At 45.3% G+C, this 27676-nt stretch overlaps 1 protein-coding gene across 3 annotated transcripts; it reads left to right on the top strand.

Moving 5' to 3' along the window:
- The first annotated feature begins 74 nt into the window (after positions 1 to 74).
- LOC111155099 (biotinidase) lies at positions 75 to 26409 on the top strand. 3 transcript variants are annotated; one of them, XM_022515154.1, is made up of 5 exons: positions 75 to 168; positions 2177 to 2334; positions 17328 to 17592; positions 22821 to 22970; positions 24150 to 25612. In XM_022515154.1, the coding sequence occupies exons 2-5, from the start codon at positions 2324 to 2326 to the stop codon at positions 25320 to 25322; spliced, it is 1599 nt and encodes a 532-aa protein (XP_022370862.1). In that variant the 5' UTR covers positions 75 to 168; positions 2177 to 2323; the 3' UTR covers positions 25323 to 25612. The 3 variants fall into 3 exon arrangements, with proteins under 3 accessions (XP_022370862.1, XP_022370863.1, XP_022370861.1); XM_022515155.1 differs by lacking the exon at positions 22821 to 22970 and having other exon boundaries at positions 24150 to 26409; XM_022515153.1 differs by lacking the exons at positions 75 to 168; positions 2177 to 2334 and adding an exon at positions 13212 to 13261 and having other exon boundaries at positions 24150 to 26409.
- The last annotated feature ends 1267 nt before the right edge of the window (positions 26410 to 27676 follow it).

Here is a 27676-nt window from a genome sequence, read left to right as displayed (position 1 = left end):
TCAGAGCCGTGCCCTTTTCCCGGCTCCTCCAGTCGCCGGGTCAGAGCGTCAGAAGGAGGCGGGACCAGCAGGAGTCTGCGGCCTGTGCCAGGCAAGTGAGGCGCCAAACCTCGGAGGCCTCTGGCCCGGATCCGATTATCGTCCGGAGCCCTCTGAGGGCCGGCGAAGGTGAGTGGCGCATGCTCATAGTGGGGCAGCAGGAGGGCTAGGAGCACGCGCGGAGGGGGGCGTGGCCGCGTCGCCCCCTGTTCGCCCCCTTGCTCTAGGGGTTGAGGGCTGGCTTCGCAAAGGCTGCTGGGACACGGGTGCAGTGGGTGGAGACTAACGTGGTGCAAAGTTGCCTTTGGGTCCTCTTGGGGTTGCGTGCCTGTTGTGTTCTAGACGTTTGCTATATGCTTTTTTTGTTTGTACATGCTTATGTAACAACTATGCAGTTCGTGAGACATAGGAATTAACTAACACACGTTAATTAAATCCATAACCGGATGCGTATGTACTCTTTACCCCGATATCATAGATGACACCTAATTCATAAGCAAAAGACAGAAACTGCTTACACCATTTCTCAGAATCCCAAACTTGTACTCATGCAACAGGAGACAAAGAGGAACGTTTGAACCTAGTTACTTCAGCTGGGCTTGAGCTCACAACCCGGTAACAAGAGTTGGATGTATAACTGACTGAGCCACCCAGGCGCACCTAACCTAGTTACCTTTGACCATTTTTTTCTTAAACTCTTGTTATTCACTCACTCTTCCTCTTCATTCTCCCTCTGTTCTTGTCTTTTCCAAAATCAGGGAATGTGGGTTTTCATAATTCTTAGATTCAGTCCCTGTTGACCAGCCCCTGTAGCTGATAACCTTTTAAAACGCATTTTTGAGGGGCCCTTAGGTGGCTCAAAAATAAAATTAAAAAAAAAAAAACACTCATTTTTGAGTGGAGAAAAATGCTTGCAATGTGTGATTTCTGTGGATGTGGCCTCCAAGTCATTAAACCATCTCCATAACAAACTTGAAATTTTTGAGGATTTTGAGTGTTTTAAAGCAAGAAGACAAGTAATATATGGAAGGTAAAGAGGAGGTGGGGGAGTGGGTCATGGGTAGAGAAATGAATGAAAAGCATTGGAAGTGAAAGGATTTCTAAACCCAGAGATTTTCAAACCATAGTCCTGGGCGTTTTCCAAGAGGTCTTCCTTTCAACATTTCAAGCCTTAACCTCCCACTCTAAACAGAAGAGAGTATAATCGGGTCCTCTCTGGATTCAGGGACTAGCCTATGTAAGGTAACCAGCCCATCAAATACAGAGATTTCTTCAATGGCTCAGAGTTCCTCTAAAACATAAATGCAAATCTTGCGTTCTACTCCAAAGTATGTCCATATTTTAATATAAATATTATCTTTTTATGAGGTAAAATAAACATGCAATTAAATGTACAGATCTTAAATAAGTTTTAACAATTGTATATACCTATGTAATGACCACCCAAAATAAAAAATGACATTTTAAATTACCCATCAAGTGAAATTGCCATTCCAGAAATACACAAAATGTTCTTTGTGTGGCTTTGAGTAGTTCTATTATTTATCTCCTGCCTCCGTTTGAGAAGCATGGGCACCACTCTCCTCTATCATGTAATATTATTTATATTAGTACCTATATGACAGTCTCTACTCCCATTGCATCAGAATCACTTGGAAAACTTTTTAAAAATACTATTACTTGGGCCCTACACCATATTTTCTAAATCGGTGTGTTAGAACAAGTTAGGCACCTACATTTTTTTAAAGCTGTTTTGTTATTTTGATTTGCAGTCCATCTTGGAACCACTAGCTCTGTACTCATGCTAGAGGCATCAGTTAACAATTAACTGTGTGATTGCCTGTTACCAGAGTAATACTGTTGATTAGTCTGGGCTTACAGGTTCAAGGCTAGTCTGACATTGGCAACACAGACTGCCAATGGGCCTTGTGTCTACTTCTGCGTCAGAAGAATCACAAACAAAAGCACTCCCTATAAAGTGGTGAAAACTATGCTATAAATTGGAACAAATCCCCTGAATTCACATTAACTGGTTTTGCAAAAAGGATACATTCTCAACGGACTGGATTTTGTCCTTCAAAGGGAAAAGTCAATGAGACTGTTTAAACTTGCTTTCACCTTTATATCTTTGGTTCAGGGTGCAACATTCCACTGTTCACTTGGTCAGATGATTGAGCAAAAGTGATGACAGTCCTCCTCCCCAGGATTCACAAGCGCTGGGAGCAACTCCTTGCAATCCAACTGTGATTATAGGATTCTTCTGTGATTTATCCAAGGCCCTTCCATGCAGACTTTGTAAGCATTAACCACATTCTTTATTACTTTCATTGGTGGTAGACATGGAATTTTATTTGTTGGATGTTTTATTGGAATTTTTTGTTTGCTTTTGTTTATTTGTCTATGGAAGGAGGTCAGAGAAGGAATGAGTCTAATTTTTTTTTTTAAAGAAAAAGCTAACATAATGATAATAGGCTTTCTAAACAGGGGAGCCAGTCATCAAAGTATACAACTGACCTGAGTCTGTTGGGAGAACAGGGAGAGGGGGTCAGCATCCCCTTCATTAGAGATGGCCTGTGTTTCCTCTAGCAACCTGGGTTGTTTAGACAATCAGGAAGGAGCTTATCAGCCTGGTTAGTGGCCAGACACATTCTGTAAGAGGTCCTTAGATTGGGTTGTGATTTAGGGTCATTCAAACCTGAACATAGGGTACCTCAGTTCATTGTCCCTGTTTCCTAGCAGAAGAGATCCGGTAGATCATATTGAGGCCATGCAGTGTTATAAAAGAAGATCAGTTCTTTCTTAAATTTCACAATCCAAATTGTCTCCAGTGGGTTAAAAGGCATGCCGTGGGAAAGTCCTTGGGAACCGAAGAAGCCTAGAGAAGGTCCATTATCAAAAATCGCTCCTTACTCCTGGGTGGTGTCCCACACAGCATATGTTGGGAGTTTTGGGTATCCAGGTGACTGGAGGCATCCCTCCAACAAAAGCACTATTGATCACCCTCCCTGCTATAAAGTAAAGGCCCCCCCATAGGAGGGATTGCCTGTGTCCCCTCTCTTCCCCATTGCATTCTGGACTACAAACGGATGCCAGTGAATGGACCAAAATACAGTGTTCTGCCATGCTGCGAAGAACCTGCCATTTCTAACCCATAGAGAACACCAGAAAAGTTTTACAAGGGGAAATTACTCCATTTAGTAACTTAAGTAGTCAATAGAGGATGTTGAAGAAAAACAGTAAAGATAGAAATCCACCGTGATCTAAGCAACATTCCAGCGCATATAGTCCTTACAACCGACTTCCCTAGGAAATGGTCCCCAGTTGGGTTTTAATTTAATTGGGTACTGGTTTCTGCCAGCTCTAAGTAGAATTCTTGTAGCCTGGAGCGGCTAGACAGGAGGTGTGAAGGGGATCATATTAGACTGATGAGGAGGAAACCTTACAGGGAGGGACTCTTAAGAATGGCAGGCGTCCTAGTGACTTAGGGGGCAGTCCCAAGCCTAAGGACAGGAATAAAGAAAAAGGAACAAACAAAAGGACAGGAATAAAGAGAGGGCATCAAGTTTCTGGGTGTTATTACTATTCTGGCCAATGTACTAATTTCCAGCCAAAAGGCAGGCTTTTCCCTCCCCGTAGAGTAGCCACGGGCTGGAGGATTGCAGCCTGAGCAACCCACGTGGAAGTGTTTGACTCAGAGCCAGCAGGCCCCTTGAAACGCCCCTGAAATGAAAGTAAAGGGAGGAGAAGAGGAATTACCCTTCAAATTTGCAGTGAGGCTCAGAGTTCGGATTTTGAAAAGACTCGAGCCCCACATGGGCTGCCAAAATGATGACATTTAGAAGAATTTTGGGTTCGAGAGCGAATAGCTAAGAATTCTTGAGATGTTTCTGGTGCAAAAGAGTAATTTTATTATAGCACTGGGACGGGACCCGTGGGCAGAAAGAACTGCCCCAGGATTGTGAGGAGTGACTGATTATATACTTCTACGTTTGTGGAGGAAGCGGGGATAGAGATAAAGTTCCTAAGGAATTTTGAATCAAGGCTTTTAGGACCTTGGGGCATGGGGGCTAGCTGCTGTTAAGATAAGGTTATTTTTAGTCTTTAATAAAATACAAACATGAAGGCATTAAGGCAGCCATGAGTTCCTTGAGGAGAGCCATTACTGTGCATGTCTCAAGGGTCTCCCAGTGGGCTGTCGACTGGAAGGAGATTTAATTTAACCTGCATTTCTCTTGCCTTGTTCTTCTCATCAGCTTCTAAAGGTTGTAGAAGGCCTCCTGAGGCCCCCAAATTATGGCAGTATGTTTTAATTTCAGTAAACTAACAAGGACACTAAACATTCTTGTGATTATCAAAGCACATAACACCACCTGCACCTGTGAGAGATTATCTCACAAACTTATTTTATCAAGATGGCAAGTGTTTGGTTATCAAATGAAGAAATGAATTAAGGTTATGTGTGATACATTATAGAATGGCTGAAAAGAAAAGTGGCTGAAATAAAAGAAGAGAAAACTGAAACCAAATATCTCAAATACCAACAAAAAGCAAGCGACAGTAACAAAAAAGGGACATCTATGTAGAGTTCTACTTTTAAAAAAAATCTGTTTGGGGGGGCACCTGGGTGGCTCAGTGGGTTGGGCCTCTGCCTTCGGCTCAGGTCATGATCCCGGGGTCCTGGGATCGAGACCTGCATTGGGCTCTCTGCTCGGCAGGGAACCTGCTTCCTCCTCTCTCTCTGCCTGCCTCTCTGCCTCCTTGTGTTCTCTCTCTGTCAAATAAATAAATAAAATCTTAAAAAAAAAATCTGTTTTTAAAACCAACATGGAAAACTGAACAGCAGGAAATGTGCTGTAAGCAATACATTAACATAAACAGCAGAAAATAAAATATTTAATAAAATTGTGCTTTGAGGCAAATAGGTGAGATTATTTTTTGCTTCTAGTTAAATTTATGGACTGCAAATTACTAATGCTCAGAAATAGGCTTGAAGCAAAACCAGCGGAAAACATTTTTTTCATTGAGGTGTCAGGGTCAGACTGAAGGCCCCTTAGCAGGGGACGGGCGCTGGATGTTTTTCCCATTTGCCCTGTGATCTAGAGAAAATTTGGGTTCTGCCCTTGACTTGGACAGCCAAGCATCTTTGCTCCACATTTGAGTGGTGAGATAGACCCAGACTGGATCCAGAAGCACCCTGGGGCTGAAACTGAAGAAACATTATTTCCCTCTTTTAGCTTTATCTTCATCCATTGTGTGTTTGGTTGTGGGGTTTTGGTTTTTTTAAATTTAAATTTAGGGTAGTTTGGCATCAACAATCATTAAATCACTAATAAACATGTTTACTTTGTGTAAAGTGCACCAGAAATGGTGACAACTGTACGTCATGCTATAACAACATGAGAGATTTATCTGAAATAGCCTTGAAACCGTACTCTCATATTTCTCCATATGCTAGAACTCCACACTTGGGGTGGCCCTTGGGGTGGAGTGGGGGGGCAGCAGCTCTCACTTAGGAAACATTGTACCCGCAGTTAAACATTTCTGTTTTCATGTTTCTTCTGTTTGGCCATTAGCCTTCATTGTAGCGCCTTTGTACTTTATTGGTTTGTTTTTTTTTTAATCTGTTTGCTGTGTCAGCAAAACAGAGAATCCTCTCTAGGGCAGAATCTCGGACTGATTCCCAGGGTTCGGAGTTGAACTGCTGGGGTATAACCCAGATGAGGGACAGCTTCCTGATGAAGAGCTTAAGCTCTTAAACTTCTTTCTGTATCATAACCTTTGAGTTCTTTGGCACTTACTGTGATTTATTGTTTTATTTACTTTAAAGTGTGTTTATATTTAACATTTGTGACATTGGGCTCCCTGTTCAGCGGTTTCTCTCTGGAATCTGCTGTTTTTATATTCCAGCACCAATCCTACACTATCTTAATTTCTATATATTTTAGAATAAGTCTTATGTTGGTAGGAAAGTCCTTCAACTTTGTGCTTTTTAAACTATCTTGTCTGTTGTTATCAGTGTCCTATGCTGCTATAACTGATTACCACAAACTTAGGGGCTTTAAACAACATTAAGTGTATTATCTTACAGTTCTATAGTTCAGAAGTCTGAAATGGGTCTCCTTGGGATAGTATCAAAGTATTGATAGGATTGTATTCCTTTCTGGAGGCTTTAAGAGAGAATCCGTGCCTTGTTACTTCTCATTTCTTGAGGCTTCCTACATTCTTGGCTCCATTTTCAAGGCGAACAATAGCAAAACCTTCCCATGCTACCGCCCCTCTGGTTCTCCTTCTTATACTTCTTTCACTCATAAAGACACTGGTGATTCCATTGAACCTACTCACGTAAACCAAGATAATCTCCCCATTTTACAGTCAGCTCTTTTTAAAATTTAATTTATTTATTTGAGAGAGAGAGTGAGAGAGAGAGCATGAGAGGGGAGAAGGTCAGAGGGAGAAACAGACTCCCTGCAGAGCTGGGAGCCCGATGCCAGACTCGATCCCATGAGTCTGGAATCATGACCTGAGCCAAAGGCAGTGGCTTAAACAACTGAGCCACCCAAGCGCCCTACAGTCAGCTCTTTAGCAACTTTAATAACCCTTTGCCCTGTAACCAAACGTATGCACAGGTTCGGGGATTAGGATTTGAACATATTTATTTTTTAAACATTTTTTTAAAGTTAGGCAATTTTTTTTAAAAGATTTTATTTATTTGATGGGGGTGGGGTGTGGCACACGCAGAGGGAGGGGCAGGCAGTAGGAGAGAGAGAAGCAGACCCTCACGGAGCAGGGAGCCCAAGGTGGGGCTCGATCCCAGAGACCCTGGGATCATGACCTGAGCCGAAGGCAGATGCTTACCCAAACGAGCCACCCAGGCACCCAGGAATACAACATTCTTGCCAGCCTTACTTGTCCCTTGGGGGCCAGAGCAGTTTAAATGAAGTCATTGGGCAGGGTTCTGGGGAAAACTGACTGCACTGGCAGATACCCTCTTAGTTCTTCCTCCGGCTCGAAGCTTAGTGGACTTGGCTACCGGAGCTGTGGCAGTCTGGTAGAGAGCCTGTGCCTCCGGACTGTGAATTTGACGAGGTCGCAGGGTGGCGAGAGGAGGCCAGAGGTGGGTATCTGCCCTTCCTCCAGGTTAGTCAGGTTCTGATACAGGCTTAAGCAGTTAGCTCTGATGAAACCATTTGAGGGCAGGCTGCCCAAAGAACAGAATGCCCTGGCTGCTTTCCCCTTCTCCCTGCCAGAAACAGGAGATTTCTTCCCAGTGCTCACTGTAAGAACCTAGCAGAGCTCCTGGAGCTAAAATTCGCAAAAGCCTGGCCCTCCCGCCATGTGTAGTTCTCTCATTGATCCCCCCTGAGCCTCCAAAGTTTGACTGTTACAATTTTTTTTTGTTTTGTCTTTTTTTTTTTTTTAAGATTTTATTTATTTGACAGAGAGAGAGAGAACAAGCAGGGGGAGAAGCAGAGGGAGAAGCAGGCTCCCTTCTGAGCAGGGAGCCCGATGTGGGGCTGGATCCCCGGACTCTGGGATCCTGACCTGAGCCAAAGGCAGACGCTTAACAGACTGAGCCACCCAGGGGCCCATCAGTTACAGTTTAAGTTTTCATGTGCTAGTCCTTGTTCCCACGGAGGTCGCTGCTCCAGTAAGTGGGGATTCTCTGCGTCCACCTCTCTCTCTAATTTTGACTTCAGTTCTCTGAAATCATTAAGAAGACTTGTTGGTTTTTGGATCGTTCAGGTTTTGGCTCATTAACAATAGGATGGCTCCTGCTGGGCTCCTTGTACACCAGACTAGACGCCAGAAATCTTGGCTATTTTTTTTTTCTTATGTTTTTCATTTCTTGGCAAAAACAGGGTAACATAGAGGAAAGCATTTTAAATCCCCATTATGTGACCTTCTGTGTTTTTGTTAATTCACATTCTTTTCCAGTCTTTGTTCACCTGTGTACATATTTTATTAGCTATTCGCATTGTAAATATAGAAACGTTTTCATTATGTTTATTTAGCACGTCTTAGATATCATCCATCATCAGAGTCTTCATTACTGTCTTTTCAGTGTTTGCTTAATGTTCCACCTGGTATACATACATCAATTTTCATAACTTCATTCATATTGAATATTGTTTGTTTCCAACTTTAACCTGTTGGGAGTCGTTCTTTGCTTTTAGCTGGCATCCATTTATTGAACACTAAGTACTTTACATCATCTATTTACATTTACAACTTAGAGATGAAGAAACAGAAGCTTATCACAAATAATCTACTCAAGGTTATGAAATGAGTAAATCAGAGCCAGGATTTGAACTTGGATATGTTGAAACCTCTAAAGCCTGTATTCTTTACTTCCATGGTACACTGTCATTTCAACTAACTTGTTTTTCAAATGACTCCTAAGATAAAGTCCCAGAAGTAGACTTTACAGAGAAGTGATTCATAAGAGGAATTACAGAGAAGGATTACAGAGAAGTGATTCATAAAAGGAATTGTCAAACTTTTACCCCCCAGTAAAAAATTCATTATCACTTTACTAGTTTACCCTAATTCTTTTTCAAATTTAACACTTTGGAATAGTAACAGTTAATGTTTATTTTGTACATAAGTTTAAAATCTTTCAAAGTATTTGTTGATGATTGTTTTCTTCCCATTTAAATGTGTTCATTTAATTTAATTTAATTTAATTTAATTTGTTGATGATTGTTTTCTTCCCATTTAAATGTGTTCATTGCCTGTTTATAACTGTTGTGTTGATGTTTATATTTTGCATGTAAATTTCTGTCAGTGTTTCTTCTATTATGTGACCTGCTTCAAATTTTAGAAAGTGGTTTAATCAAGTATCTGATATCAGATTCTAATTTATGCTAGTTTTCCTATCATTCAATAGTAAACTCTTGATTTTGAGTTTATTTTGGTATATGGCCCAAGATATTTAAACTTAATTCCAAATTGCTTGTAATTCAGGGTGCCTGGGTGGCTCAGTCAGTTAAGCATCTTCGTTTGGCTCAGGTTATGATCCCAGAGTCCTGGGATTGAGTCCCATGTCAGGCTCCTTGCTCAGGAGGGAACCTGCTTCTCCCTTCCCCCACCTAAATTAAATAAATAAAATCTTTAGAAAAAATTGCTTGTAATTCAGTCATCCCAATATCACTTATTCAGTCAAATGCTTCCTTCCCTTGTTATGAGTGCAGGAGCATAAAAAGAATGTAGGCTTTTGAACAAAATCAATTTGGGTTAAATCCTGGTTCTGGATATTGATCCCCTTCGAGTTTAGGAGTAATCTCTTTCCAAAGAAGAGCTAGACTATTCTCTGCTTTGCCTCCAGTGCCAAGGAAAGTAGCCCCAGCCTATCGTGGAAGATTCTGAGACCTTCTTATCTAACTCCACACTTCCACCAGCCTCAGAAAGCCCTGAGCTTGGAAGACTTGAACCCTCATGTCAAATAAAGCTGGAGGACATGGGAAGGCCAGTCAAAGGTCTGCCCTCCAGAGGGTCTGGAGGGCATCAGGCCCCACGGGACTTGTGTTAGTAACCAGGATGCAGCTGTGGCTGAGCTGGGACCTTTGCCAGAGGCACACGTGTAATTACCAATCTAACCAAAGCAGAAGAGGATAAACCCCTTTGGTGCCTCCAGGAAGAAAGAGAAAGGTGGAGAGGCTGACCATTTCTCTACACCTCTACCATACCATGGGTGGAGAAGACAGCCAAGTTAGTGAATAGGCTGGAAGGTCACTGTCATTCTCGCCGGTGCACTGCCCTGTAACTGCATACCACTGACCACCTGCCTACGTCGTGGGTCACACATACATTCTCACCATGCTCGTGTCAAGAGTCTCCTCTCTAGATACTCAGAACCCATAGCATTTGGACCCATTTGTCCACCTTTTGCTGTTGGTGATCTTGACTGTGCCTCCCCCAAACATATACCTCCTGGCTTCTCCACAGGAGAAAGTTGGTGGACTTTGGCATGTTTTTTCTAGTGCTGTGTTTTGCTTTCGCTTTTGTTGTTGTTTTCACATTTCCTGCTATCATTCACTTTCAGTGTTTCCAGGCTATTTTATGAAGGATTATTCTTTTGCCCTGGGGACCAGGGTCCCCGGGCTGTAGCACTCACCCCGTTGTTCTTCACAGGATCCAGGGCATCTGCACCATCGTGCTGGTCCTGGGATCTGGTTTTTCACTCCAGAGCTCTGGCACATGAGAGCACAGGGGCGATGGACTCGTGGTGATGTCTCACCTGCTCCAGCCTTAGAGATGTTGTGTCCAGACCCTTAGTAATCACAAAGAGCCTTTACGTTGCCCACATTTCTGAGCACATCTCCCTGGAAAATTTGACCTGTGGTTTTGGGACATCATGTTTTCCATGCACTGGCTGTGTTTCTCCCAGATGTCCAGCCTTCAGGTCTTCATTGTCTAGAAGGTGGTTCTCCCAATGACTCTAATTTCCAACAAAGAAGTGGAAGAGAAACTTCCCAAGGGCTTTGAAAAACAATTCCATGCTGACAGTCATTGAGGCTCATTTCAGAGAAACTGATGATCATTCTCGGAGGATGAAGAAGGTGAAGGCTCACTGGAAGCTATAAATATTCCAGAAGAGCAGAGTGGCTGCAAGTGGCCCCGTCATTCTTTTCTCTGAAGACTGACTGGCGGCGGAAGAAGCCTTCTCTGGCTCTTTCCTTGCTCCCTGGTCAAAGTCTCCGGAACACAGTGTAAGACTTCCATCCTCAGTGATTCAGTTTCGACCCCTAAGGATTTCAGATATGTTTTTGAGAAGGAAACCGATACATTTTGGCCAAACATAGGCGATTTTTCTTATCTATAAATGTACAATTTAAGTGTATAGATGGAGTCTCTATTTATATAACAAAATATCTGTGTTGTTCTTGTTTTATTCTTTTAAAATCAGGAACTTTATTTAAACAAAGGAAAACCATTCACAACCTGGTTCTACAATGATGTTCCTGTTAAGACCAAAGACAAGAATTGAATCCTTTAGCTGACATGGACCTAGTTGTTTCGGGAGGTTTTTTTTTTTCCTTTGGTTTGAGTATTTAAATACTTTGTGGCCCATTTTCACTAAATATGGTGGAAACACTTGGAAGTCTGCCCAATTGGGGAGGCACCCGGGAAATAAAGGTGATGGTTCAGACTCCTGTCTTGGACAGTGAGGGAAAGACAGGAGTCAGAATACAGGATCTCTGTGCCTTTAACTTGTAGCCCAGCGACATTCTAAGCGTGACCCCATGCCCTGAGCATCAGCATCATCAGTCAGCTAGGAACTTGTTAGGGAATGCAGATTCTCAGGCCTGGTCCCACACTGGCTGAATCAAAACTCCCAGGCACGGGGATCTATGCGGGCAAGCCCTCTGGGTGACTCTGAAGGCATGCTAGCATTTGAGAGCCCCCGTGAATCTCTCTTTCTGCCACAGTTAAACTGGAGTCTGCCCAGTGGTCTCTGAAGGTTTGACTGATAAATGGCCCCAGTTCTTCAGTATGTGCTGGGGGGAGCTGGACCAGGAGCCAGGGGGCCTGGTTTCTACCCTATTCACTACTAACTAGTGCCAGAGTTTTCCCTCACCTGGAGACTAGAATTTTACCCTTTGGTTTCATGCTTTATGCAACAGGATGAGAAACTGAAATGACGGCTGTTAAAATGATTTGAAAATGTTAGCCTGTGACATGTAAAATCGTCGATATAAAATGTTGTCCCTATAGAACCCTTAACTCAGCTAGATTTCCCTTTTCATTGTGCTGCCTGTCACCGGGTAGATGGGCTGTTTCACTCTGCACATCCAGTCACATCCTATGGAGGGTACCACTGTGAGAGAAGAAATTGCAACAAATTCAGAACTTGTGAATATAGAAGATGCCCTAGGTCCTGGAAGCATGGCAAATAAAAAACAACTTTCATGAGGCCCACATCTGGGAAAATTTTTTTTTCCTGTTTTTCCACTGTAGAAGAGATAGATGAAGTGTTATAAATGAAAAGGAGAAGGAAAGGAGGAAAAACACCGTCCATTCACTGCTTAGGAATCCCTTTGCTCTGTTATTGACAAGCAATCCGACCTAGGTTGACTGTCCTGTTTGTCCACACGGTGGCAGTGGTGAACTGGTATACTCGGTCTCCGCTGGGACTCTTTCTGTTCACCCAAGAAAATGAAAAAGAAAGTGCCTTCTTGCATTAAACACTTGGGCATTTCAGGAGGAAGTTTTATTTGACTTAAATTATGAAGGTAACTTCCCATCTGAGGAAAAAGAGAGATGACTTATAGTTAGGTTCAAGTGTCAACAATCCTTCAAGTGCTCATTGGGTATCCTAAGATAAACTAGTTAACGTGACACAAATAGGCCCTCATCAAAGGTCTGGCCCCGAGTTACATTTCTGTATGTCACTCTCTTTTTTGTAAGATAATGGGTGGGATTTTTAAAAAAGTGAAATCACAACTTAGCAGGTCAGTTCACAGGACTGGGTAATTTATTCACTGTTTTGAGTTCAGCTTTGACTGTTGACATCATCGTCGCCTGCCACTCACAAGTGTTTACACTTGACATTTCCCATGGAGACATCAAAAGTCTTGTAGGTGGATAGGTTTGCATGAAACTGTCCAAGCTAATACCACTATGGGGCTTCCTATTCCAGGGGCCAGTCATAGAGGAGCTCACGATTAGCAGCAGCGGAGGGAAGAATCAGGAAACAAGAGGCTTTCTAGGAAAGAAAAGGTCTCTTGGGACTTCTTTAAATTCAGAGTCTGTAAATTAGGTGGAGGTTGGACATTATTTCCCCTTATGTAAAAGGATCTAGACAAGGATATCATGACAGTCACGAGAATAAATTTTTAAACCATTTGGAAACTCACAGTGTCTTTTGGAGGCATTCTCTCAGATACACACGGAAGCATAGACTGTGCTGGTTCCTTAAGGACTTGGCAGGTCCCTCCGGCTTTGTTCCACAAGATATGCCGTTTCCTTTGCTGACTTTTCCTGCCTCCTTTCCCAGTCCTGGGACTGTTATTCTCCCTGACAAGTCAAGAATGACACGATCTTTTATTAAAATGATCAGTAGTTCTATATATAAATTTCTAAATGTCTATGCCTGCCTCTGAAATTATCTTATTAAGAGCACCTTAATAATAGTCCTTTCATTTTATTGCAGAAGATACTATTGTAATAGTATGGTGAGGAAGGAAATACAGCTAATTATCGAAATGAATCACTTAGCAGGGTGGAACTACAAGTTCACATGTATAAAAATAACTAGTGATTGACATGTTACCAAATTTCCATGAAATAGATTGCCATATACTTTAGACGTTGATTTCTTTTTCTCACGATACCAAGAACCTTCCTGACCAGGATTAGGGTTGGAAGAATATTTTTCATGGGGAAATGAGAAGCAGGGGCTTCTCTGGGCAGTTAAAAATGTCACTCCAGCAAATCTCTGCCCACCCCGTCGGTGAGTTCCTGCCTCCCGGCTCATGCCTGTTGGCACGCTGTGAAGTCTGGCTTTTCTGTCGCGTGAAGCAGGGTGTCACTGGAAGACTTGGAGCACAGGAGTGTCGTGATTGACTTGCGCTTGAACTGGCTCTCATGAGCTGCTCCAGCAAGAGGAGAATGGGAGAGGACAGGGCAGCTGCAGGGGGCTGTGAGAGCCCAGGGAGCAAGGCCTGCATTGCGTCACTCTGACTTCATTTTTTGCTGCCTTCCTCCGCCCCTGGGCCAAGCCCACTTGCCGTGTGTGTTTTGTTTTGTTTAAGATTTTATGTTTATTTGACAGAGAGCGAGCATGAGCACACAAGCAGGGGGAGCAGCAGAGGGAGAAAGAGAAGCCCGATGCAGGGCTCGATTCCAGGGTCCTGGGATCATGACCTGAGCTGAAGGCACATGCTTAACCAACTGAACCATCCAGGTGCCCCATCTCCTTGCTGTTTCCTGAAGCTACTCAGTGAGTTCCCACCTGGGCCTTCTGACCCAGCTGTTCTCTCTGCCTAGAACACCCCCCCAACCCCAACCCCCGACCAGGCATCCACATGGTCTCCTCTCTGACCTCTGGCAGACCTCACTTCACAGGGGCCTTCCGTGACCTTCCTGTCTAAAATCACCCCCACCCAGGACAAGCCCTCCCTGGCCCCTTCCCTGCCTTTATTTCTCCTTTGCGCTTGCTGCTGTCTGACATCCTAGGGATTGATTTGATTGTGGTCTGTCTCCCCATCCATCCTGAGGGGTGCTGGCTGGGAAAGGGCCTAGCTTGCTCAGGGCTGTGCCCAACACCGCCACCTGCGTCTGGCTCACAGTTGGGTGTCCCATGGATGTCTAAAGTGAGCACCCTCCCGGCTCGGCTGTTTTCCTGGCAGGGGGATTTGGGGCACCTCATGGGCCCACGCCCCCTTCTCAGAGGGTTACAGTGAGCAGAGTGGATGAAGCAGGATACACTGCTTCAGGGTACATGACAGATGCACTGTCACCTAGACGGGGGCCTTGGCACCAGGCTTTCCTGCAGTTTGAGCCTACCTGTCAAACGCCCTCCAGTGGAAGACGGTATGAATCAACCTTTTCAGGCTTGGCATATGCCCCTACTCACCATTTTGTTTAGGGTCCAGGTTCGGGCCAGCTCTAGAGATCTGTTGCCGGGTTTGCAAGAAGGCGAGGACTTCCAGAACTTTCTTCTTCCCAGGCTGCCCCTACACCCACCCCAGCCCACCTGTGCTTTCCGTTGTGAGCCAGCCCCTGGTAACCACATCTGGATGATGTCCTGCTTCTTTATAACTGTGCCCCCCTCCTACCTGGTTTGCCCTTCGAAGTGTCTGCGTTTGGCCTCGTTTGGTTTTTCCTGAGACATTTGTTAGTGCCAAATAAAGAGGGAAAGCCAGCGTTTGCCAATCTGGTTTAAATGACTGCTGTTTCCCCACTCTTCAAGAGGGGCAAACTGTTGTAGCTATTTTTATAATAATTACTCATTCTCTCCTAGCTCGTTAAGCTCGTCTCTTTCAAGTGTGAACACCTGGTAGACTCTTCCTAACCTCTTATTACGGACCTACCTTTGTTCACACACAAATGGTTGCCATGTATAGCTCTCCTACCAGGCACCTTTTGTAAATAATCTAAATTTTATTTTCTCGAAACAGAAAGAAATATGCTATCTTGCCGGCGCCCCAGTTTTCTGGTTTTACTGTGTGGCAGTCCTGAGACTTAAATACACGTCCTCTGTCCCCAGGTAAATTGGTGACACACCACTCTTAGCTGAGAACAGCTCTGGCCCCCAGGAACTCCTGACCTGGCTCTACCAGGCCCTGGTTCATACAACTCTCCCCACCCCCAGCCTCAGTTTCCCCACCTCTTCGTGAGGCCATTGCCTAATACTTGAGAAATATAGGGAATGTGTCTTTGAAGATGAAAGTACCCCCCCCCCGACCACTCCCCATTATCATCATTATGGAGCCAGAGGGGGGAATGGAAACTAGATTTTGAGGCTGTTAAAATTATTCCTTGCTGGTCTTCAGAGGCAAAATTCAGATAAGAGAGCTTATCAATTATACTTTTGTTTCTTACTGAGAAACTCATGACTGCTTACTCAAAGGCGCCTTGTTCTAATCTTCAAACATTGTTCAGTGTCCCAGATGAATGGCAACAAGTCCCGGGGTTTGGTATTTGGTGTACTTACTCCCTGGGGCGAGGAGTAACAGCAGGAGAAGGGAGAGGGGCGGGCGGGATGAGCCCTGCTCAGCCTGAGAAGTGTTTGCTTTTGCAAGGATCCTGCCTGAGCATCCCTTGTCCTTGTTCTGTTGTTGAAAATACTTGGGGCTATTTTTGTTTCTGGGCCATTTAAGAGAAAAATAAGAGGAAATTTGCGGCCTGGAGAGTTTGGTTTTAAAATGCAAACATGGGAGTTATGAGTCAGAATCGGACAGGGTGTCCGTTGTCTTTTTAAAAAGCGGAGATAGGATTCCTTGATTCATCTCTGTTATCTTGATGTTTAATCTGGATTCCTGGGCACTTGGTCAGCCCCAGAACCTCTCCACAGAGCAAGTGGCCCGGCCTTGGCAAGGCCCCTGGTAAATCTGTGTGTAGGGGGAGGGCCTTCAGGCGGGAGGCCAGGCTGTTTTTCAAGGGGGAATTGGACGATTCAGTGTAATGCCTGACCATTGAGGGAAATTGGAAGGGGAGGTGAACCATGAGAGACTATGGACTCTGAAAAACAATCTGAGGGTTTTGAAGGGGTGGGGGTGGGAGGTTGGGGGAACCAGGTGGTGGGTATTGGAGAGGGCATGGATTGCATGGAGCACTGGGTGTGGTGCAAAAACAATGAATACTGTTACGCTGAAAAGAAATAAAAAAAAGAAAAAAAAAAAACTCCTGTTCTTGGGAAAAAGAGCACACAGAAGTGTCGTCGTCAGTGACCTAATTTACTTCTAATCTCTTATGGTAACACCCACAAAGCTGAGTTTACTTTCTAGAAAAGTCTAGAATATTTTCTAGAAAATTCTAGTTTATTTTCTAGAATATGGTGTTTTACTGCTGTAAAAGGATTATATTTCCAAATGGATACACTTTGGAATAAGAGTTCTGGAATCGCAGAGACAGAGGTTGAGAAGATGATGATGTACACTATACTTGTCAAATTCAGGAAGGAGGGGAAAAAATGCTTTGATTGGGAGACTTCTTCTTACCTGCCCATAACGGAGAATAGGTACTGGCATTTAAGTAGAAGTCAGCAGCTTCTCCGCACCAAAGAAAGAATCCTGTGCTAAGAAGGACTTACCCTTTATATTCAGTACCGACCAAAGGAAGGCAGGGAGAATTTTAATCCATGGGATCTTCCTGGCCAGGAAAGCCGAGCTGTATTACCGGGATCACAACAGTCAGAGCTGGCGTAGAGGGTCGACCTGCCGGTGTGTAGAGAGGACAGGTGGTGGGATGTGGAATAGGCCCCCGAATTCTGTAAAATAATCGTAGTCATCATTCTTGCCTAAAACCTAAGTGTGTGGCTGGGAAGGTGAGTAGTGACGTGCTCGTGTCTTGCTGAACCCCAGGTTAGAAAATCGTGGCCAGTGCTGGTTCTGTTTTGGAAACGTTCTAATACCAGACTCACAAAGCGAGCCATGTTAAATGTCGCCTGCTACGTGTTTGGAGAGAAACACATACTCTTTTATTAGGCACATGAAAAAAATTTTTGAGCTGCAGTGTCAGGCGGGAGCTTTAATTGCTGGGACTAATAAATCACAGCTGCAAAAGTTACATTCTTGGCAGGATTCTTTATTCAGCTGTTTCTCCTTTGCCTCCTTACGTTCCAGATTTACGGTCTGCGTTATGTCTGGGGTCAGCCGCCAGCTTGCTCTTTTCCTCTGCGGCTGCTACGTGGTTGCCCTGGGAGTCCACGCCAAGGAGCCACGCGTGGCCAGTCACCACGAGGCTGAACACTACATGGCCGCCGTGTATGAACACCGATCCATCTTGACCCCCGACCCCCTGGCTCTCATGAACCGCAAGCAGGCCTTGGAGCTGATGAACCAGAACCTCGACATCTATGAGCAGCAAGTGATGATCGCAGCCCAAAAGGCAAGGAAAGCTCCGGGGCGGACCCCCACCAGCTTGTCCGGTAAAACAGGGCAGCTCGCTCTTTGGTCAGTGGTTCCCGCAGGCCCTCTGGGAAACTAGTCCAGCTGGTAAAGCTGTCTTAGTGGTCCATGCACCAGCCAGCCGCCGCAGCCCTCAGGAGCCTGTGAGAGGTGCAGAATTTGGGTCCCGCCCAAGATCTGCTGAATCGATAGACATTGTACCAAGGTCTCCCGGTGCTGCTTTGCTCCTCATATCTGAGAAGCCCGGAACTAACCCCTGGCTCTCAGTGTGGCTGTGCAGAGGGACTGCTTGTCCAGTGGGTGCCTGGTCTCGTGCTCACAGAGTTGGAGGGGGTGTGAGCTGGGCCCCGGGATTTTTTTTAAGTCTCCCCAGTGGAATCCCATGCACAGAAAAATCTGGAAACTAGCAGGGACGGGAGTCTCTCACGCTCTCTGAGGCACTGAAAATAGTAAGCATCCACAGGACTGCTGTTTCCCACCTTCTGATTATTTGGGGCTCGTTTCTGGTCCCTGTTCCAGACCATGAGCAGGCTGAGAACTCAGTGCAGACAGAACGGAGTTGGACAAAGGGAGGTCGGTGCCAGCCTTTGTGAGGGCTTCCTGCTTGGCCCACAGGCGCTGTTCCTGCCAGGAAGGGTGGGGCGCAGGGGGAAATCTGGGTGCCAGATGTGACTGCAAGAAAATGCCCTGTTGGGAAACCCATCACCGAAGGGGAGTTTGGGCTCTGACCCGGTGGTGGGGAGCCCAACTGCGTGAGGAGGCCCTACCTGGTGGGAGGTGAAGCCCATGTGAGCACAACCTCCTTCCTCCCAGACTATAGAAGCCAGAAAGGGTGAGGCCCACAGGCCCTGCCCCAGGTGGTCCCTGTGTTTGTTCTGGGAGGTCAGGGGTCCTGGAACAGCCACTCTCTAGTGCTGCGTTTTAAAATTCTAACCCATTATGTGTGTGTGTATGTGTGTGTGTATAAAATTATAGGCAATTTTTTCTTAAATATACACATATAGAGGTGCCTGGGTGGCTCAGTTGGTTGGGCGTCTGCCTTCGGTTTGGGTCATGATCCCATGGTTCTGGGATCGAGGCCTGCTTTGGACTCCCTGTTCATGGAAAGCCTGCTTCTCTTCTCCTTGTTTTTGCTCTCTCTCTCTCTCAAATACATAAATAAAATCTTTAAAAAATATATACACATATATAAAACTAAGATTGGAAGGGAACTTGAAAACCTGGTCTAGATTCTTCTGCTGGGAGACATTCCTCAAAGTTCAAAGCCCCACATCCAGCTTCTCCCTGAGCACCTTGTGTAGCCCAGCACTCCCTGTCTCCTGAGAGAGTGGGGACTTCTGGCAAGGTCTTCCTTTCAATGAACAATCGGCTTCCCTGCAACTGCTTCCCATCATTCTGCCTTCTGAGCTAAACAGAGCAGACCGAGGGCCTTATCCTGGCGGCCATCTTCCACAGATCTGAGGACGTCGGTCATGACCCACCCCCACCCCACAAACTCAGTGTCTCTCCTCCGGGCTGTATATCCCTTCTACCAAAGACTTCCCTGATGCTCTGTGTGCCCAGAGCTGTAGGAAGTTCTCACTATGCTGTCTGACGAGGGCAGTCTCGTGTGAGACGTTGTCTCTGGAAAACCGTTGGTAGACACGTCTCACTGTGGACTCATGAGGCATTCGCTGTCTGCTCACACTCCTGAGCCTTTTTTCCACACACAGACACACGTGCTGCCAATCGCCACTCTGTCCTTATGAAGTTAATGTCTCTAACCTGAGCACCTGATTTCATGTTTATGCTGGGAGGTGTCCTCATTCCAGCCTGGTGGGCTATTTGGGGATCTTTACGGACATCCTGCCTATCAGTTACCTTCACGTCATTCACACATTTGATACACACCTCACTGAGGTCTACGCTGAAGTCAGTGTAAAAAAATCCCAGGCTGTGCCCTCAGACCTGCCGATGACAGAGATCCACTCCAGAGCATTCTATGCAGAGGTGCTCACCAGCACGGGGCTGAAGCGTCAGCCTCCTGCTTCTCCATCCTGCTCATAAGACTGTCCTAAGATGTTTGCAAATGCCCTACTGAACCCCAGACACCACCCCTGCCTACCGATAACCTGCCCCTGAAGGAAACCTAGACACCATGTTCTTGTTGAACCCAGGCCGGCTGCAAGGCTTCCTTCCTTCTCTGTGTGTGGCCCAAAGGCCGGGGTGAAGCGGCTGATCTGATCATTTTTAGTGCTTCCACATCGCTCGGCTCCCTTGCGTGGTTATACGTGTTAAAGCAACTTCTAAGACACATGGCTGCCAAGCATGTGTCAAACTTTTATATCAATCTTGCCACAAGGCAGGGGTCCCCAAAAAAGCCAATGGAAGTATCTCTCTCTTGGTAGAGGTATTTGTGGAGAAGGAAAGGAGTCCATCTTAAAGCTACTGGGCTGCTCAGTCAGCTGGGTTGGCAACCTTAATTCCTCAGGAGTTCTTGATCTCATGGAGGTCTGTCAGAAAAGTGCTCATTTATCAGGAGTGCTGACTGCTTTCTAGAGGGAGTGGTAATCACATTAGACCCCAAGTTCCGCCCTGGCTCAGGTTTGGTTCCTCTTCTTATTCCTGGAAAATAGGTACTTCAGGAAATGCAATTTAACCTCAGTATGAATCTAATATGTATCCATAATTTAGGTGCTCTTGACAAGGGAACCATTCAGTGTTCTCAGAGTTTTCTTTTTAATAAGGGAGAACTTGTGTCCAAGTATAATTTTCAAGACGTTAAGAACATGACTCCAATACAAATGCAGGATGGGCATGTGTCAAAGCTGTCATTTAACTCACTGATGAATAAAGAAATCTATAAGATGGTAAAGCTGGTTTAGAAGAGCATCTGAGGAGCAGAAGTGTGTTCACCAAATGAATGTTGAAATGAATTTGCGAATCAGTACAAAACTGGCTAATGTCCTACGGGGCAAGGCAAGGATCATCTCTGAGGTTATTTGTTATTTCATCTTCTATGAAAAAACAAAGCCCAACAGTGACACATTCACTGGGTCAGTCATCCTTGATCCTGTTAACCAGTCCCCTGGCATGTGTTAGAAAGGCAAACATTCTTCATCCTGCTTTATTTCCTAGTTTGCAATGACTTTGCAAGGTGCGACCAGATGACCAATGTCTCCTGGAAGGAGTATACACGGGCCTCATTCTTTCTGGAAAGCTATTTGGCAGTGTAAAGAACTGAAAACTCTTCATATCCTAAAGCCAGTATTTTCACTTATAAGACTTCATTCTAGGGGTGCCTGGGTGGCTCAGTGGGTTAAAGCCTCTGCCTTTGGCTCAGGTTGTGATCCCAGAGTCCTGGGATCGAGTCTCACCTCGGGCTCTCTGCTCAGCAGGGAACCTGCTTCCTACTCTCTGCCTGCTTCTCTGCCTACTTGTGATCTCTGTCTGTCAAATGAATAAATAAAATCTTTTTTTAAAAAAAGAGTTCATTCTAAATAAATAATCAGAGATCCAAAGACTTGTGAACAACACTCAGCAAGTGTTTTAAGCCCCCTGAATGCAGACGGTCACCAGAAGTTGGGAACAATACAGACAGATGTCCACTGATAATGGATGAGCTGGGGTGGCCCCTTAAATAGAATGTAGCCACGGCAAATGGTATTTCTGAAGGTAGCTGTGCAGTCTTGAGGTTCTAGGTAGTGGGAAAAGTCAAGATGGAAAACATGTCTTTTATTATTTATAATAAATATTTAATAACTCAATTATACACCGAGAAAAAATGAAAAACTAAACTAATATTAACTAGTATTTTGTTTTCTGAGTTAAACTTTCGAAGCTTTCTTAACCAGAAAAAAGTTCGCAGTGCATTCCAGAAATAAGTGACTCACATTGCCTCTTATTTGAGATTATTCATACCTTCACTGCCTTCCTCCTCCACCTTTCACGTTGACATTTTAAGCTGTATGTGGAGAGCAGCAGGAGAAGGAGGCCCTGCTGCTGAGAGCCCAGGGCACCCCACTTGTTTGGATTTCATTAGGTTACTGCAGACACCGCAGGTGCCCTAGGGTGCCTAGACATCATGGAGCTGAGGGTGTCTCCAGGTGTGGGACAAAGCCTGTGGGGTGGTTAGAATTCTGAAGGGAGCCTCCTCGTTCCCAGGTGGAGACCTGCAAGTAGAGAAAATCCTTATTTCTATGCCGAAATCAACACACTTGACTTTTACCCAGCAGCCCAAAAGGTCCCAAACTTGGCTGCACATTAGAGTCACTGGGGAGGGGCGCCTGGGTGGCCCAGTCAGTTAAGCATCAGACTCTTGATTTTGGCTCAGGTCATGATCTCAGTATTGTGAGATGGAGCCCTGCCTTGGGCTCCATGCTCAGTGCAGAGTTCGCTTGGGATTCTTTCTCTCCCTCAGTCTCTGCACCCCCCCCCCCAATAAATAAATAAAGTCTTAAAAAAGAAAAGAAACAAACACCTGGAAACCTTTTTACAAACACTGTGTGGTCAGACCCAGTCAAATGAAGCTGACTTTTTAGGAGTGGGGCCCAGCGTGCTTTTTTCCAGAAGCTCCCCATCTGATTAAGATGCGTGATGAGAGGGGCTCCTGGGTGGCTCAGTGAGTTAAACTTCTGTCTTCGGCTCAGGTCATGATCTCAGGGTCCTGGGATCGAGCCCCGCATCGGGCTCTCTGTTAGAGAGCCTGCTTCCGCCCATCTCTCTGCCTGCCTCTCTGCCTACTTGTGATCTTTCTCTGTCAAATAATAAAGTCTTAAAAAAAAAAAAAAAGATGCACAATGAGTGGAAACCGTGGGACTGGAGACACCCCTTCTGTGACCAAGCCCAGTATTCGAGGCCTCTGTACTGTGTCCCATCCTCCACTCCACCACCAGGAACTCCACGCCCCTCCCATCTGCTTGGCAAATGCCCGCTTTCCGTTCCCCTCTCCCTCATTCCCTCCTTCCCTGACACGACCCCAGGTGTGTTTAATGGTGGTTTCTAAAGCCCTCAGCCTTGGTTCCCTCACAACTAGGCCAAGTGAGACGGCTTCCCCGAGACTAAGATCCCTGAGGAGAGTCCAGCCACCCTGTTTATACCCCTGGTTCCTGGCACGGAACAGCAGCTTGATGGGGGTCAGACGAGTGAACAAAAGAATGAACAAATGAAAGGAGGGAGGCTTCCTGTTACCCAATGACATGCCCTACTTCGATGTTTCTGACTTTACAGGGCATACAGATTATAGTGTTTCCAGAAGATGGCATTCATGGATTCAACTTTACAAGAACATCTGTTTACCCATTTTTGGACTTCATGCCATCTCCCCGGTTGGTCAGGTGGAACCCATGCATGGAGCCCCACCGATTCAACGACACAGAGGTACGTGAGGGTCCCAGCCTTCCTCCTCAGTAGGCAGAAGGCACAGAGAGATGAACCCAGCTCGGGGCCAAAAGCCAAGACATATTAAATCAAGCTGAAAGGAGACCCTAGGATCCTCAACAGGAAACCCAGGTTCCCCAAACTCCCTAGGCTATATATTCATTTAGTTAGAGGATGTCTAGTACTATGGGGCCTTTACTCATCTCTGGATTGTTCTATTTATTAATTACACAAGAAATACATGAATATACACTTAGAAAACAAACGAATCAATCAGAAGTAAAAAAAGAAAAGAAAGTCACACACCCCACCCATTGCCTATTTCTCTTCCTAGAGAAACTGCCACCAACAGTTTAATGTGCATCCAACTATATTCTGCATATTTCGTAGTTACTTCCTGTTTTTTAGCATGCTCTATGCCTTTTAAAAGAAACTTTGCTATTATTTTGCAATGATTGTCCTTATACACATATTTTTGTAAATATGTCTAAGTTTTTCTATGAGGGGAGATTCCTAGAATTGGAATTTCTCAGCTACAGGATATGCACATTTTAAATTATTTTGAGGAGTACCAAGTTTCCCTTTTTTTTTTTTTAAGATTTTATTTATTTATTTGACAGAGATCACAAGTAGGCAGAGAAGCAGACAGAGAGAGGAGGAAGCAGGCTCCCTGCAGAGCACAGAGCCCGATGTGGGGCTCGATCCCAGGACACTAGGACCATGACCTGAGCCGAAGGCAGAGGCTTTAACCCACTGAGCCACCCAGGTGCCCCCCAAGTTTCCCTTTTTAAAAGCTCTTTCACTTTACTTCCCTAGTAATAGTTTGAGTGCCTGTGTTCCCACCTTTTGGTCAATGTAAGATAGAATCATCTTTGGAATTTTTGCCAATCTTATGTAGGTTCAAAATGATCTCTCGTTATCTTAATTTGCATTTTGTCATTGCTAATCTGGTTGGGTATCTTCTCAGATGTTCGTATTTGTTTTTCTATGAATCAACTCTTTATATCCCCTGCACATACTCTGTATTTTTTTTTTTTACTGATTTATGATAGCTGTTTACATATTATCGATAAAATATAGCTACTTTTCTATTTTAAAATTATTTCTAATTAAAATTATAAGACAAAAGGCAGGATTTAAAAAATAAATTTAAAACATGTATACCTTCTTTTTCTTTAGGTCCTCCAGCGCCTGAGTTGTATGGCCATCAAGGGAAACATGTTCCTGGTGGCCAATCTCGGGACGAAGCAGCCTTGTCATCACAATGACCCAGGGTGCCCAAATGATGGAAGATACCAGTTTAACACGAATGTCGTGTTCAGCAATAATGGAACCCTTGTTGACCGCTACCGCAAACACAACCTCTACTTTGAGGCAGCTTTCGATGCCCCTCTCGAAGTGGATCTCATCATCTTTGATACCCCCTTTGCTGGCAAATTTGGCATCTTCACCTGCTTTGATATATTGTTCTTTGAGCCTGCCATTAGGCTCCTCCAAGACCCTGAGGTGAAGCACGTCGTGTACCCAACTGCCTGGATGAACCAGCTCCCGCTCTTGGCGGCCATTCAGATTCAGAGAGCTTTTTCCATTGCGTTCGGCATCAACTTTCTAGCTGCTAACATCCACCACCCAACTCTGGGGATGACTGGAAGTGGTATACACAGCCCTCGGAAATCCTTTTGGCATCATGACATGGAAGACTCCAGAGGTCATCTTATAATAGCACAAGTAGCCAAAAATCCGCTGGGTCTCATTGGTACGGAGAATGCCACGGGTAAAATGGACCCGTCCCACAGTAAGTTTTTAGAACTCTTGGCAGGTGACCCATACTGTGAAAAGGATGCTCAGGAAGTCCACTGTGACAGAGCTACCAAATGGAACATAAACGCTCCTCCCACATTTCACTCGGAGATGATGTATGACAATTTCACCCTGGTCCCTGTGTGGGGAAAGGAAGGCTACCTCCGTGTCTGTGCAAATGGCCTCTGCTGTCATTTACTTTACCAGAGGCCCGCTTTGTCCAAAGAATTGTATGCCCTGGGGGTCTTCGATGGTCTCCACACTGTGCATGGCACTTACTACGTTCAAGCCTGCGCCCTGGTCAAGTGTGGGGGTCTTGGCTTTGACACTTGTGGGCAGGAGATCACAGAGGCCACGGGGAGATTTGCGTTTCACCTGTGGGGGAACTTCAGTACTTCCTATATCTTTCCTCTGCTTCTTACCTCAGGGATGACCCTGGAAACCCCTGATCAGTTTGGCTGGGAGAGTGACTACTCTTTCCTGAGGAAGAGGGGACTGTCCTCTGGCCTGGTGACAGCAGCTCTGTACGGGCGGCTGTATGAGAGGGACTAGGGCCGTGTGGGGTGGGTGGCTCTGCCCTTTCCCAGGCTGCTGCTCAGGAGCCCTGGGACCGCCTCTCCGCCCCAGACTACCATCGTGGCAGCTGTGGGACAAAGTAGGAGAGGCTGATTCCCCCAGTGGCTTTTCCTCTTCCACGTGAATTATCGAGTCTTTTCTGGCAGTCTCTGCTCACATTTATTGTTTCTAAGTCACATCTTCCTCCAGCCAATCTCTCATTTCACAGTTGGTTTTTAGAGCTAAAACAACAATAAATGTCAGTTGATATTTTACACACCCACAAAGCGGTGGGTTTTGTGTGTGTTTTCCCCGTTCTTGTTCATCAAGTGACACCCAGGACACACAAGTATCTCACGTATCTCAAACACTGGCAAAGGTGAGAAACAAACTCCCAAAGCAAAAGCTGTATTAGAAATGGCTGCGTGGGCCCGTTTCCATTCTGGATGAACAGAATTCTGTCCAGAGGAAACAGTAATGCCAGAGCTTTCAGCAACATCAGAAAGGTGCATCTTGAAGCAGCTCTTAAAAATAGAAGGGAAGTTTTCCTTCCATCTTTCTGTTAGTAAATGGAATGTGTCAGGCAGGACTTATAATAACTGGAAAGAAAGAGCACAGTGCCCCAGAGAGAACGAGCGAGCGAGAGGGAGGAGGCTGGAAAGAAGTGCTGAAGAGAGGGGCAGCAGTGGGAAAGGATGAGTAAGAGGATTCTTTCTGCACAACGTGTCTCATCCAGGATTCCAGAGACCTTAATAAATCATGCTAACTCTGGGTGAGAGCCTGCCAGTTGCCCAACTGTGCAGGACGGAGTGACGTGGGTGTGAGTCCATTTGCGGTCCCCGGAGGGCCTGCCCTTTGATGGTGGCATCCCACCTCCTGAAGAAGAGTTACATGAACTGCCATGGAGGTTGGCCCACGGTCGTCATTCATTCATTCAGTCACACAACAGGTGTTTTTGGAGAGCCCACCAGGTACGGACTGAGGTCCTGCCAAGTATGACTTCCAGAAGCAAAACTATTATAATCAGTGAGGGAAGATAATTTTAGGTCACTAATTTTTTTTTCTTTTCGACTTGATTTTTTTTTTTAAGGTTTTATTTATTTGAGAGAGAGAAAGAGACAGAGAACATAGGTCTGGGTGGTGGAAGGAATAGAGGGAGAGGGAGAAGCAGATTCCCAGCTAAGTGGGGAGCGTGACGCGAGGCTCCATGTCAGGACCCTGGGATCATGACTAGGCCACTAATTTCTGTATTATTTGTATCCAACATTTCAAAGTCATTTTGAATCAATGCCTAGTAACTGTTTCAGATGATTTTTAGGTAGGGAAATGGCTAAGTTTTAAGGAAGATGGATAATTATCCTGCTGTGACTTACCTCTTCCGTGTCATGGCTGGTTTCCTCTTTTAATTAGGTGTCTTAAAGCAGTATGTGCATATATATTTCTGCAAAGTAAGAAATGGGACTCCATCCCCATCTCCATGCATTGTGGCCTTCCAGACCCCTTTTCTGGCTTCCAGGAAGGCTACTAAAGAGCACAGACCCTGCACTTGAGATGGTCCAGGCTCATTTCCTCTGCCTCACTGTTTACTCTTCACTGCCTGGGCCTTGGACAATTTATTTAAACCCTGTCACACCACAATTTTCTCATTCATAGAATGTGTACTGAATAGTGCACGTGGGAATGAGCCAAACAAGCAAAACCCCTGCTGATTCACTGCTCGCTTGCAAAGGTTTGGAATGAGTCACATCTTTAGGGAATAAGCAGGAAGAACTGAGTATTCCTGAGGAAGCCCTGGGAAGTCCCGCCGCAAGGGGAACAGGACCTCTCCCACCAGCCCACGGAGCTTGCCTGCCCTCCCCAACGCGGGACCTGCCAGGAGGGGTGCGCTCGTGGCGCCAGATGTGGCTGGCTGTCGCCCACTTAGCTCTTGGCCCCAAACCCCAGGGAAATAGAAGCCAGCTTAAAAATGCATCTTGTTGCTTCATGCCAAGAGGATTTCAAGTCAGCCTGAGAAAGTGAGAGATGGAGAGAGCAATCCTAAATACACACTTGGTGGAACCCCTCCACCCAGGAAGAACTTCGGAAGCACCTGCTGGATGCACGTTTTGCCCTTCTGAACAGAACACCTAGAACTTTCCCTGAGTTACTTTGTCTTGACAATTTAGAACCAACTGCTTACGAAGTAGAAGTGAGGGGGGAGGTAAATAATGGTGGTAAAACAATTGCTTTTACAATAAAAAGAAGTAGCTGCCAGAGGGCAGAACAAAATGGAAGACGGGAAAATGAGTAAAAGAAATCATTTTTGGGAAAAAAAAATGCACCTATGACTAATGGTTGTGATATGCTTTTGT

Source organism: Enhydra lutris, unplaced genomic scaffold (assembly GCF_002288905.1).
Source record: "Enhydra lutris kenyoni isolate GAN:26980312 unplaced genomic scaffold, ASM228890v2 scaffoldscaffold39, whole genome shotgun sequence".
NCBI classification, from domain to species: Eukaryota; Metazoa; Chordata; class Mammalia; order Carnivora; family Mustelidae; genus Enhydra; species Enhydra lutris.
Note: the sequence above shows the minus strand (reverse complement) of the source record. Positions and strands in the feature narration are given on the sequence as shown.